General features: G+C 37.3%; 1 protein-coding gene across 1 annotated transcript; it reads right to left on the bottom strand.

The window, feature by feature from the left end:
- Positions 1–4,985: 4,985 nt before the first annotated feature.
- NRAS (neuroblastoma RAS viral (v-ras) oncogene homolog) lies at positions 4,986–14,907 on the bottom strand. The gene is made up of 7 exons (XM_010830756.1): positions 14,795–14,907; positions 14,166–14,293; positions 11,890–12,068; positions 9,774–9,933; positions 8,940–9,063; positions 8,580–8,621; positions 4,986–8,472 (listed from the first exon to the last, which is right to left on the bottom strand). The coding sequence occupies exons 2-5, from the start codon at positions 14,274–14,276 to the stop codon at positions 8,944–8,946; spliced, it is 570 nt and encodes a 189-aa protein (XP_010829058.1). The 5' UTR covers positions 14,277–14,293; positions 14,795–14,907; the 3' UTR covers positions 4,986–8,472; positions 8,580–8,621; positions 8,940–8,943.
- Between the last annotated feature and the right edge of the window lie 55 nt (positions 14,908–14,962).

The raw sequence follows: 14,962 nt of genomic DNA, 5'->3' as shown, positions 1-14,962 counted from the left end.
ACATAATCAAATTATGAAATTTTATGGTATTTTACTGGATTCAGCCTCATTTCTCTGTCAGTCATAATTTCCCACACATGCCTAAAAATGAAGAAGTCAAATTTGTAAGACTCATCCTTTTCCATGAGACAAACTGACTTTGTCTTCTGTCTCTCGAATGGAACTAAAATTCAGTAATTTGCTTTTAACAAAGCAATCAAAACATCAACAGTATACTGTGTTCTGTTAGGAGAGAACGGGAAGCATGCCCTGGGGTCTGTGCAGTAGCAACAATGCTTAGCATTGTTCTGAGGTTTTTTTGTTTAACATATATTAATACACTTAATTTTCACAGTAATCTTTTGAGGAAGTATCATTACTTCCATTTTACAGTTAAAGAAATTCAGGTACAAAGACTGACTTGTCCAAGGTCTCATAGTCATTAAGCGGTAGAGGTGGGATTTAAGCTCAGGATTTCTGGCTCCTGAGTCAGGGCTCTTAACCATGGTGTTATATATGGCCTCGCTCTTGCTTACTTGTGCAATGACCATGACTGTGCCCAGAGTGTTTGGTTTTGAACCTAGACATGAGGATGTGACTAGTGATTCCAGCTTGACAGATAGTTGGAGGAGGAGACTGGTGAAGTCGAAGGGTGTTTAAAACGTTTACTTATGAAATGTTCAAATTAAATCTTGAATGGAAGCCTAAAATGAAAAGATGAAAATGCTTATATTGATAAAGAAATGCAGATTGGACAGTAGACAAAGTATCACAGTTTACATATTAATCTGGTTAGAGTTTGAAATTTTGATACGTCCCAGAGTTGCCCAAGGTCTGGGATAAAACATCCTTTCATGTACTGTTGGAAGGAATATATTCATAAAACATTATCTGGAACTTCCCTGGTAGTTCAGTGATTAGGAATCTATCTGCCAATGTAGGGGACATGGGTTCGATCTCTGGTCTGGGAAGACCTCACATGCCGAGGAGCAACTAAGCCCACGCACCACAACTACTGAGCTGGGATGCACAAGAGCCTGTGCTCCGCAACAAGAGAAGCTGCTGCAATGAGAAGCCCACGCACCGCAACTAGAGAGTCCCTACTCACTGAAACCAGAGAGCCTGCACTCAACAACAAAGACTCTGCACAGCCAAAAATAAATAATTTAAAAAATTATTTGGAGGAAAAGTAAGGTTGTATGTATTAAAATAAAAAACACATCAAGTACAAACAACTATTTTGTGGGAATTTGCTCTATGCACATACTGGCAAATATATGTTGAATATAATGATATCTGATGTGTGAAAATCATCAAATAAATAGCCTATGTATTTGTCAGTAGAGAGGTTATATATAGTATTACATATTTTTCAAAAGAAAGATGTTGCTATTAATACGTTGACATAGAAAAGGTGTGGAATTTATGTTATTAAATGAAATGAATAAGGTACAGAACTAGATGGTTTGTGAAAAATTACAAAATTTTCACACACAGAGATGACTGCGTACATATGAATTGTAACTCTGTGCATAAGAATCATCACTAAAGATGACAGAACAACAACAAAACTTTAAAGTGATTAACTTTGCATAAAGGTTAACTGCAATTCTACATGTGGTTTCCAATTCTTTTTAATTTTTTAAGGCAGATTCTATTACTATTAAAAATTAGTAAAACTACTTGAAAGATAAGGTCATTTCATACCAAATTTCAGGTAAATTAAAAATTATCATTCTTGATATTTAAGCCTATAAAAATATCTAATATGCCAAAAAAAAAAAAACAAACAAACCCCAAATCCCAAAATTGATGAAAATGGAACCTGAGTTGAAGGACAAGGGAGGAAGAGAAGACCCCGCCCACTCAGGCTTTCTCAGACATCTCCTTTATGATACTTCAAGGGCTTTGAGCAGCATGGTTTGAAAATTACAGCTGACCCTTGAACAACGCAGGACTTAGGGGCGCCCTAAGTCCTGTACAAAGTTGACCACCCACCTATAACCTACAGTCAGCCCTCAGTGTGCATGGTTCCTCTGTATTCTTGACTTAACCAACCTTGGACTGTGCAGTACTGTAGTACTTACTACTGAAAAAAATCTGCATATAAGGGAAACTGCCCAGTTCAAATGTGTGTTGTTCAAGGGTCATTTGCACCAGCTGATCCAAAATGAGCACAGAATCTAAGGTCAAAAGACCTGGGTTCAAATCTGGAATAAATCAATCTATTTTTATGTGATTTACATCAGTATAAAAAGACCATTCCTCTTTCACATGGCTTTTATGGGAGGTTCAACAAGATGCATGTAAGAGCACTTTGAAACTGTGAAACAATATACAATTTCCTTTTTTGAGAGCCTTGACTTGAAAAGAAGAGACGCAGGAAGCAATGAAGCTTGAGACAGGTTCTAGTGCCTCTTGGGTAGCCTTGATTATTCTCAGAAAAATCAGGAAGGAGGTGACCTTGGGCAGTGTCATGAGGGTGGCAGCCGGATCAGCGAGGCTAGACAAGTTGTGTCTCAGGGAACAATGTTCTTTTCCTTTGAAATAATCACCAAATTGTAACTCAGAAATGTTTGTTTTTGAGATCTCTTCTCAATGCAGAATGAATGAAGAGACAGTCTATCTGGTTCACTGCTGTACACTCAAGAGTAGCGCAGCATCCAGGCAGGTAGTAGGTTCAATAAAAACCTGCTAAGTAGATTAGGAAGGAAAACTTACCAAACCAGTGAAACAAAATCATCACGTGGCTGTCTCACAGTGGAATCTGAACTTGGTTCTCCGAGAGGAAATGTCAGAGAATAAGCTATAGAACCAGGCGGCGATAGGGACACAGACCTTGGTAACTTCATTTCATAGGCTGTGCTAGAGTTTCATTTTGGACTTTAACAACGTGCCGTTTTCCTTCAGACAAGTATCATACAGAACTCACACATCTCGAGCTCCTATAGAAAGTGTCAACAGTGCCAATTTTATCACATCCACAGGAGCTATTTTTAGAAGACTGCTTTTCCTGACCAGGATAGTATTTCAGCATTCTGCATCTGAAGGCTCTAGCAGGCAACTGCTCAGTTTCAATCACATCCTCCCTGGTTAGGCATGTAGCTGCCTCTATCTTTAGAAACATTTATTATCACCTTAACCCCCAATACTGCAGGCACTATCCCTTGTTTTCTTTATATGATGCCTACAAACTGATGACAATCTGTATTTATACTAGTTTTAAGAACAGATTAAACATTAAATTGAAAACATCTCCCCTCTCCCCACTATAGGTTAATAAGTTAACTATTTCGGTGCAAATGCCAAGTAAATCATGAACGCAACGTCTCCAGATAAGAAAGATTAATTCACTAGGTCTACTTCCAGTTCCCGCATCTGAACCATTGATACTCCCTTTGGCACTGCAAAGGGTATTTATCTGTATTTTGGATGTTCTAGGATGCTCCCGGAGTTCCAGTTTTCCTTTACTAAGGTATAGGACCACATTTCATTGCCCAGAGTACAATGGGAGCGTTACAAAAGCATACCCTTTGATTTGGATACTAGACACTGATTCTCTCCATGCTCTCAAGTCAAGGGGCTGGACAGAATCTGAAATGTGTCCTAAGTAGTTTTGCAAAATGATCACTAGCATGACCTCCTGGCCCCTTTACATGTATTCATGGATATCAAATAACTCATGCAACTGTTGGCCTTTTAATGACCTTGAGAATTGCTAGTCCTAAGAATAGGAACCTTAAAAGCACAGAGATATATGGGAGGTCCCCTTATATTCCATATAAACAAGTTTCCTTAGCTTTTTCATCGTGTGTCTTTTCTATAGCTTCATTTTGCTAAGCAAACAGCAGCTCTCATCAGTAAGACAATATTCTTTCCTCTTTCTCAGTTATCTGGGGGTCAAATATTAGAACAAAACACCTGATGTGAGGCATTGATAACTGACTCAGGAGGAAATCTGTTTTAGATATACCAAGTCTATGATTCTGTTTGGCATATACATTTTACAATCTAAAGTATTTATACTCATCCCAGTAGCTAGAAACATTATTTTGTTGCTTAAATTTGGTTTCCTTAAGATTAATTCAGTCAAATACTAATGATCCACATCTCTGCCTTTAAAAAAAAAGTGAAAATAAATTTGATGTCTTTGGTAGAATGAACCAAGGTCCTCATAATCACAGTATTCTGGTATTGACTGAAAAAGTCTAGGTTTGAAATCACTCTTTTATATCTCCTAAATTAGGACTGGGAAATCTGTGATATCCTTATTCAATTTCCCTATTTTGCAAAATGAGGAAACTACTGGCTAAAGGAGCAAAATTATAGTTGGAACCTATGTTCTCTGGCTCTCAAAACTACACCAAGATTCAAGCCTGAAACCTCAGAATCTGCAATTCTATTTCTTGGAATTTATCCTAAGGAAAAACTGGAAGATGTGCCCAATGGTATGTGTGCAGTGATGTTTATCTCAGCACTATTTAAAATAGCCTCCCCAACACACTGACCCCCAAAACCAGAAATGACTTAATCCATCAACAGACAACTAGGTAAATCAATTACAGTTCATTCATTTGGTGGAATCTTACACAACCATCAAAAATAGTGCACATCTTATGGGAAAGGAATCCAAAGGGAGGGGATTATATGTATACATATAGCTGATTCATTTTGCTACACAGCAGAAACTAACACAACATTGTAAAGCAACTATATTCCAATAAAAATTAATTTAAAAAAAAAAAAAAAAACTACCAAGATTGGTAGACTGTGCAATAGCACAAAGACAGACCAAAAGATCCAATGGTAGTTTTTAACATTTCATGTTAATGTGTGAGAATCTGACATATAGCTATGAATCATACTTGACATACTAAAGCAGGCTCTGACTTACTTTATACTGACAAAATGAGGAACTCAGACCTTCCAAGATAGTCCAAACATCACATCCAAAAGTCTGAATTTAATATTAACTTTCAACAAAGGCACATCAGTGGCAAAAACAGTTATGACTAAGCAAAGAACTTCCAGTTTTTATTTTTTAAACATTTAACAAGAGAACATTCAACCAAATTTTAAAAAATTAGGATCGATTAATTTACAATAAAATAGTCAACTTAAAATACCAGCCCTTTCATTTAGGGCCAAGGAGGCCAATAGTTTCTGTTTGAACAGCAAAACTGCACAAAAGACATTTTTACCTTTATTTGATGGCACAGAAATATAAAAGTCATACAACTTTCACTGAGCTCCTCCCTTCCCCCCAGAGAATTCATACAACTGCTTCTTAGGTCAGTACTCAGGCCTTTAAAAATTATCAGTTATATTTTGAAATATATCTACAATTACTCTGAAAATGAGAACACTTTTAAAAACAATTCTTTTAAGAAACACCTTAAAATAATGTTGTGGCACATTAGGTTTCTTAAAGAAACAGCAAAAATGAAAAATAATGTTTAAGAATTATAGTCCCTTGTTTATAGAAACCACCCAAATAAAATAGTTTCTCTAATTAATTATCTTTGCTTCTTATAATTTATTAGCAAAGATGAATTACAAGAAGCAGAATGCACCCTCTTTTGGTTCTTGGTTGTAGCTGCCAGCTTAAGAGTTCATGACTGTAAATGTAAAGCAAAATCTAACTATGCTCACCAATTCTGGAATGGAAAAAAACCCAAAGTATCTCTTTAAAGTGTTTCTCTATCCTTGCTTTCAAGTCAAGACAAAAATTCACAGCAGTTTAAAGGATGCTGAAAAGACTAAACATGGAGCCCACTACAATACACACAGGATCATTCTACCTAGTACACTCCTGAAGTGAAAACTGTAATGAGTATGATATTACCAAGTAGCATTCTGTAGTAAGCTGTTGGAACAAGTACAGCACTCAGTGGATTCATTTACAGACAGGCATGGTAGCTTTCAGACAGAACACCTTATTTTCACAATCTTGAATGTGCAACCTTTAAAAAACAAACAAACATAAAGTAATATGTAATCTTTGACAGCTGGCCAGGCACTTAACTTGGGGAAAGAGACTTTCAGATTTTGAGGTAAACTATAATTGTTTTCAGCAATCACAAACATATTCTAAAAACTATAACACAGTAACTGAAGTTATTCAGCGTTTAAAAGTTTGTCACTCTATCCTGCCAAAATTCACACCAAAGTGTAACTTTTTAAGAAGCTATTAAAAGAACATTTTCAAGTCTGAATTTTGGCCCCATTTAGATACTTCTGTGCTTAGAACATTCTTGAGAAAACTAAAAGATACACACATACAACGGTAAAGGGTGCAAGAGCCTAAAATGAGCTACTCCCCCCCCACCTCCCCGCATCCCCGCATCTGACATTAGTAAGAGTCACACTGTCAGTCACACAGACAAGAGGAAGAAGAGGAGGAAGACAATACAACTGAGTTGACAAGCCTCAATCTATCCTCAAGGAAATGACAGCGCAATGCTCCAAGAGGAGCAGAAGCAAAGTGGCAGAGAGTTTCTGTCTATGGGTGTGGACTACGAAGGCTTCAGAATTAACACTAAGGAGCACAATTCTCTGGATTTTTCATTCTCTGGGTATACTATGACTTTTTCTTCTCTTCCGAATTCATTTCAAGGCAATGTGGAATTTGCTTAATAAATGACAACTCATATTAGAAGAGGACCTCAGTAAGTATTTACACATTAGAAGACGAGAACAGCAAGTGGCCATTTTGGAACGATTCTTTTATCAAAAATTATCCAAGTCTATTTTCATCAGAATTATCAGGATATTATCTGCAAATAGAAAAGTCAAGTCTCATAATTATTAATTATATTTTCTATCCCTTCTCAAAACAGCAATTTCAATCCAAAGGCTACTTCTTGTTCAGCACAAACTTATCAGCTTGTTACCTGGTATGCCCAGACTAATTACTCAACGTTGTTTTAAACCCTTAAAAGAACGTAAGAATAAAGAATATTTTAAAAATGTTGATCTGAGGCATCCTCACTCTCAAAAACTTGAGAAAAAATATCAGCTTAATTTGATTTCCATGTGGCTAAAAATAGAGTCCAGATAAAGACTTCTAAGCTGACCCTTCTCAGGAAAACAAGTTTTTCCAGTCCTGGTTAAGAATTTGTATTAACTGACTTCTCCTTTCCTTGCAGGACTAACCACACACATCTGGCAAAACTATTAGCTGGAGTTAATGGTGAGCAAATGTGAAAGAATTTCTTTCTCTGTGATGCTTACTGGCTCACTGAAGTTTTGACACTGTGACCCTGGTCTATTAGCACCATGCTTTACTCAGCTGAAATAATTAATCAAGCCACTGCCATGAGGTGATGAACAGAGAAGGGGACCAAGGACAATTATATACATCAATAATTATTAATACCATGATATACAGTGAAAATGTGTCTATTAACATATTTGAGGCTTGAAAATCATTGATCACAGCTATTAAATAAAACTGCATCACACTTTTACAATTTTTGAACACCTGCAAATGTAGACTTCCTGATATGATCCAAATTAAAATATGAATGGAAGTTCATTGAACATTAGATTATCTGTAAGCTAAAAGGAATCAAATTATATGTTTTGCAGGTAGTAAACTACAAAACAAAAAGTGGAGGTTAGGTAAAAATTAAGTGAAATTTTTCCTAATCATTTATAGTCTCATCTTTCTCTCGGAGAGCCCCAAAATAGGTCTCCAGAAAATCAACTTTATAGATGTAAGAAATGGCATCTGCTATCATATTGGTGTATCTTTCCCTCAAAGCTAGATGGGTCATAGACATATCTCAGACATTCATTCTTATGTATAACAGTTTCTGAGACATCTATTCCACTGAAGTATTTTAAAGGAAGTCTACGAGTCACTCCCAGGCAAAAGGCACTTCATCGTGAAAGTTACATTTAATTACAAGAAAGTCGAGAAGATGAGGGTAGACTCAAAAGGTCAGTATTCATTTTTGTATTTCTAAATACAGAGTAGATGCCAGTTTATAGAATATAGCTGATAACATTACAAACAAACCAGAGAGCAACATTAACTATATTCTCAGCAAAACAGTAATTTATGACATTTCTCCACAAACCAACATAGTTCCAAGTTCAACAATAAAAAGGAAAAAAAAAAAAAAATCACCAGCAGTTGCTACTTTAGAGCTCAAGACATTGTTTTCTACAGAATTTCATGTTTCTACAGTTTGGTTCTCTGTTTCAGAGTATTAACTGCTTTTCAGATGAAAAACCTGGGTGGCAGAGGTGCGTTTGTGTGTGCTGGGGGAGAACCCAGGGTGGAAAAATACTGGGAGTAACAAAAGGTTCAATTCTCTGGTCAGACAACCAAGTGAGGAGGTAGTTATTCTTGAGAACTTCTCAAATAGAGAATATTATATTGATCTACTGAGAGTTGGGGAAATAGCAGGAGCTTCTTTTTGAGACTGAAGATAGCAACAGGAATACTTCTCCTCCAGGGAAGTCAGGACCAGGGTGTCAGTGCAGCTGAAATAAAGATGGAATCTGTATAAATGGCACATAGAGAGTATTGGAAAAACAAGGTTACGAAATCAACATAAATGATAATCCATTCATTTCCAAACTTGTCCTACCTTGACAGTGGCTCTTTTCTGATGTGAGAACTTTAAAAGTATCTATGAGAAAAGAATATATACCATGTCATCATCAAATAGTGATCCTTTACGCTTCTGGTAATATATTTCATAAACAAAGTCTTCTAATTTCTAATATTATTGAAAAGGTAACACTGTCTGTAAAATAATTACGTTTTAAAAACAGTTTAGGCTGCAGTACTCTCAGAAAGGCTGCCAAAAGGAAAGCAGTTAATTTTAGATTTTTAAATGAGGTGAAACTCTCAGTTCAATAGCAACACAGAAAAGATAACAGCAATACTCCTCCAAATTGCCTCAACAGTACTTATACCAACATCAAGAGACTACATGCTCACTCACCTTGTTACATCACCATACACGGCAACCCCATACAGCCTTGAGTGCCATCATCACTGCTGTTGAGCTTTTTCATTCGGTACTGACGTATTTCTCTTACCAGTGTGTAAAAGGCATCTTCAACACCCTATAAAACAGAGAAAACGATAAAGACAGCTTACACAGCCCAAGCTGTAAGCTCTAATTTGTACTTCCTTATGTGGATTTAAAATGGCAATTATTCAATTACTAGTTGAAAAATAGGCTGAGCGTTCCTACTGTATCACATTAGCAGGCTGATATACAAACAGCACTTTTTGCAAAAATAACATTCAAGCAAAAGAAAATGGGTAACAGGAGACATATAGAACCTTCAAATCTAAAGATTTCATTCAGGAGGGCCTATACCTTAAACAGTAGCTGGTGTTGATGGAGAAAGGACTAACGTTTTAAGTATCTTTAATCAAGGGTCTTCATTTAGAAATACTTGTGCATGTTAAAGCAGGCGTAAAAAAGAAACCGTATCAGAATATTAATAAATTTATTTTGGGTTTAAACTGCAGATTAAAAAAAATAGAACTCTATTAAAAAATCCAAACCAGGGACTTTCCTCGTGGTCCAGTGGTTAAGACTCCATGCTCCCAATGCAGGTGGCTAGGGTTTGATCCCTCATCAGGGAACTAGATCCCACATGCAGCAACTAAGACCAGATACAGTCAAATTCATAAAAAAAACCCCACAAAACCAAAACCAACCCAAACAACAAAGAATGCAGATCACATCTCTAGTGAAGAGTCCATCAATCAAACTTTTTCTGCTTAAACAAACCCTTGCCAGATGCTGAAAGCTGTACTATACCTGTCTGGTCTTGGCTGAGGTTTCAATGAATGGAATCCCATAACTTTTGGCCAGTTCATGGGCTTGTTTTGTGTCAACTGTCCTTGTTGGCAAATCACACTTGTTTCCTACTAGCACCATAGGTACATCATCCGAGTCCTTTACACGCTTTATCTGTTCCCTAAAAGAAGGGAATGTATTATGGTAACATAAGAATAAACTTTTAGGAAGGAATAAACAGTCTAAAGTAAAAAAATAAAATGTAACAAACTTCAGCTAGCCCTACTGGCTTCTAGTATTGCGTTTCCCTGTTTTTGTTTTTAACTATTTGCATACTAAGAAGACTGGTTTAGACTTGATGCAATAGCCCCAAGGAAGCCAAGTACCAGTTCACTTTCTATCTTGACACAGGCCCCTTTTAGGTTTCTTGATTCTCTGAAGAGCTGGGCTCTGGATTTAACTGGCAACTCAAAATCACACTCTAGATTAAGGTCTGAAGTATAAAAAGTAAAGCTTACTGCCTCCAAATAACTTTTTGAAGATTCCTAGAGTATGACAGTATTTAATGAAAGACAGTCTATCCACTTCTCTGGATGGGTGGTGTCCAAACATTTTCTTCAAACAAAATTACAGTTGGAAGTCCAAGATATAAATTAGAACACACTATAACTGCTCTTATTAACAGCAGATTAAAAGATCTGGAACTCCCAACTGATAGTACTCTCTTCAATGACAAGACATACGACACAGCAGTGTGGAAACTATTGCTCCAGATTCTCTGGACCAACCCTGTCCAACGGGTATTCTCATGATGACGGAAACATTCTCCAGCCGCCCCGTCCAACTACATCTACTAGTCACATGAATCTACTGAACAACACCTGAAAAGTCAGTTGCTAACGTGGGACCAAGGAACTAACTCTTGAATTGTTAATTCTACTGAATTTGAATAACCACAAATGGCTTGTCTACCATACTGCACAGCACTGCTCTAGACTCTCCCTTTGAATTACACACACAATCATGAACTTGAAATGCATTTCACTGGCTATCTACAGAACTGAGCTTTGTTTGGTGTGATGGCAGTACCCTATGTGAAGGGATAAGACAAGAGAGCTGAAGAGGAAAATGATTTGTAGAAATTTAGCAAATATTTATTAGGTGCTTGCCAAGTGCTGAGCATTTTATTCAGTGCTTTATTAATTCCAGAGAGAAAATGGAAAGTAGAACAGGTTTAGGGGAAGAAAACCAGTTTTGGACTAGTTTCTGAGAGTTGACATCTTCATATGGTTGGAGTGTACAACAGGACTCAAGGTTACAGGCAGAACACTTGCGTAGCATTTACTCTGTGGCAAACACTGCTCTGAGGGATTCCCATATTTATTAACTAATTTAATTTTCACAGCAACTCTGAGTAAGTACCACTGTCTTCATACTGTTAGATAAGGAGGCTCAGAGATTTAATAGTTTGCCCCAAGCTTCCATGGCTAAGAGATGATGGAGTCAAGCTGTAACCCAGGCAGAGTTTATATTCCTAACCACTATATTATTCTGCTTAAAACCACAGGTCTAAGAAAAAGAAGCCCTGAGTTTTTGGTTCTGGGTCTATTAATAACAATCATGACTATGAAAATCTAACAAACCTCCTTCTGAACTTTGCTTCTGTAAAATAAGAATGTCATACCAGAATTTATATGGTCCAATCGAGCTTTGAAAGTTAAAGTTCTGTGCAGAAAGGCCATCTTTACATTCCTTTGGCCTGCTTTCTTTATCTACCCTCTCCCCATTTTTTGCTTCCTATTATTGTCTCTGTTACTGAAGAGTGTTTTTCAGAGGTGTCTTCTGCTCTTGAGATTCCTTAGTGATCTCTCATAACAAAACCTCTAGTTCTAAATCACTACCATTAGCAAGCCTCATGTATGTATTACCACGCATTCTAGCCGAAGTAGATTATGTAAAATAAATTCCAGTATTAACTTTCAGTAATAACCCCAGATTTCCAATACCACAACCTAAAAGAAATTCTTTTCATAATTAAAAATCTGTATCTTCCCTAGTGTGGTATCCTCATCCCTATCCCAAAACTTCAGAACACACTTAAAGATCATCCTTTCAGAAAAAACAATGCTCCTAGTACCTGTAGAGGTTAATATCTGCAAATGATTTGCTATTATTGATGGCAAACACACAAAGGAAGCCTTCGCCTGTCCTCATGTATTGGTCTCTCATGGCACTGTACTCCTCTTGTCCAGCTGTATCCAGTATGTCCAACAGACAGGTTTCACCATCTATAACCACCTGTTTTCGGTAGGAATCCTGGGGTGTGGAGGGTAGGAGGGTAGGGAGAGAGGGAGATTCCATTTTTATTAAAAATCATAGGGAATGCAATGTTACTGCCAAGGTTAAACAAACTCTAATCAAGTCCAACTCTGTCTCTTTGCTTTGTCCCTCAAACTGCTAATATATACATAATCACACAGAAAGTACTTAATGTCACCCTAGGAAAAAGTCCCAAATGCTATATGCCTGCAGAAAAGAAACTGTGGTCACTGTTCCTGGATAAGATGAAGAAAACATGGTAATTCAAAGGATAGTTCTATTGCAGATAAGATAGAGATTAGGTTCACAGTGTATTTCACTGAAGTATGAGCTGCACTTCTCTCGTTTGAATTGTCTATTGTCAATTTACTATTCTACCACCAATTACAACTTGGCCTAGGATACAGTGTCTTTTGTGTTCAAGATTATATACACAAATATCATTTATTTCAGAAAAGGTTATAACACCAAACTATTTTTCTCATCATGACAGATGTCATCATGAATATTTGGGAATATTCATCCACATGAATATTTTTCAAATATTCATGAATCAAATTCCTGAAAGTTCCAAACGAGGTTAAGTTACATTAATTCCTTGGGAAGAAAGAGATGCACAGATCATATTTAAAAAAATTTCAATTTGGCTCAAACGCAAAATTTTTATTAAAAAAAAAAAAAAAATTTATGTTCTGGGAATTCAAAGAAAATAACCTCATCACACACTAAAGATGTGGATTCAGGAACAGTATGTAACACAGTTTGCCAGCCTATTCAACAGCTCCTCAGTAACTTACTGCATTTCAGGACTGTAATATACTTTCAAATTAACAGAGAATTCACATTGCCAAAACTTCCCTGAAGCATGAAATATGGTCAAGTGTATGAGTGCTCTGGTGAAATAAGCAAAATTAAAATTATAAAGATAGGTTTTAGTCAAAAATAAGCAAAATTAAAATTATAAAGATAGGTTTTAGTCAAACTAAAATAAGATAACAGAAGTCAGAGCAGTGGTTATTTCCTGGCAGGACAAGGGGGTTTACTGACTAGAAAGGGGCATGAGAGAACTCTCCTGAGCATTGGAAACAGTCTATATTGTTATCTATGTGATGCTTATATGGTGTACACAAATTTAAAGCCACTGAGCTGTACCTATAAGACTTACTTTATGTAAACTACATTTTAACAAATAAAACTCTGAAAAACATCAAAATATTACAACCATTAATACTAAAGCTGGTAAGCCTAAAATAAAATTTTGCTAAGGACTAATTTTTAAGAATGCCTATATTAGAGATAGCTTGCATTAAACACTTAGTGGTTAGGTAGTACAAAGACCAGAGTGTGGATTAAAATAATCTCTAGAGTTTTACATTTCTAAATTGAATAACATTACAAACTATTTATGTAAAGGGTTTTAGATACCACTTATTGAAATCAATCTGTAACATGAACTCCTACAAACACAACAGAATCCTTAAATAAGTAATAACCACACTGCATCAGCATCCACAAACATTTAACATACTTGATTTTTCACATTGCTTGTGTGTCAGGCAAGACAAATTTACGGTACTTTACTAGACGGAGAGAGTGATTGCTCACTATCACATAACTAATAAACTGAAAACAGGACAGTACTCCAAGGCACAGTGACTCAAAATCTCATGTTCTTTTTACCTCAACCCCCAGTTTCAGTTGCTTCCAACCATGTAAGAAACACCTAGACCGCTCAATCCTTTTTCTCCTTCCTGCTATTATTCAGATATTTATACTATGACCTGTGTTCTTTTTAACAGAGCTATCATGCGAAGAAACTAAACGAGTTCAACAATGAGTTTGCAACAGTTTACAAAACGGTTAAAAACTGTAAACTTCTTTTAAAATCTTCAGCAGCTAATAAAAATGAACTCTTTCCCACAAACATGTAAAAAAAGCTTAATTTATTGTATTACTAAACACAGAGCCCCAAATTACTTTTTGTCTTCTGATCATTCCTTTAGCTAAAGAACAGCTGAAGGGTACGGGGGAGGGAATGGGTAAGACTAAATGGAAACAGAGAGGTACGGTCAGCGGACTACCACTGGGCCTCACCTCTATGGTGGGATCATATTCATCTACAAAGTGGTTCTGGATTAGCTGGATTGTCAGTGCACTTTTCCCAACACCACCTGCTCCAACCACCACCAGTTTGTACTCAGTCATTTCACACCAGCAAGAACCTGTGGGAAAGCAGCAATTAGGGTTAACTGGCGAATCACAGAACTTCAAAGCTTTCTGTAGTCAACAGTAACTAAAACCAGAATTTGAAATGAATTGGTTCCGTACACGTTCATCTCCGCTTGGTTCTCAAAGTGATTCAGGAGTTTAAAAACACTTGCAGGTTACTGCGGATCTCAGAATTCTGGATTAACCTTCCAGCTACCCTCAACCTCGTTTTCAAGACTTTGGGCCCCGCCCTCAGCCTAAGGTAAAGGAAACCCCCCTTCCTACTCCTCCTGTAAATCTTCTCAGCTTTGGGGGACGGCGGCCAGGCTGTCTCCCTGTCTTAGTACCCCTCGACCCCGCCCGCCTTTCGCCAGAGAACTCCCCCGTAGGGCTCAAATCGAAGGACACCTCCGCCCAGGGCCTTTGTTTCCAGTTCGTAGATTCCGCTCGATTTCTGGCAACAACGAATTATCACTATGCTCGAAAGCTGAACGCTACACACGCCAGAGCCTTACCTCTAGCTCCACTGCCTCCACTTCGGGTAGATTACGACCACAACCGGGAAAATTGTTGGGAGACCCCGGAACCGCCATGAACAGCCCCCACTAGGGAGCGGCACTTCCGGCCCCGCCCGATACGTAATCAGTCTGCGCCCAAGTCCCCGCCCCGGCCACGTGGGCCTC

The sequence above is a fragment of the Bison bison genome, unplaced genomic scaffold, assembly GCF_000754665.1.
Source record: "Bison bison bison isolate TAMUID 2011002044 unplaced genomic scaffold, Bison_UMD1.0 scf7180017864519, whole genome shotgun sequence".
NCBI lineage: Eukaryota > Metazoa > Chordata > Mammalia > Artiodactyla > Bovidae > Bison > Bison bison.
This window is presented reverse-complemented; position numbering and strand designations above follow the sequence as displayed.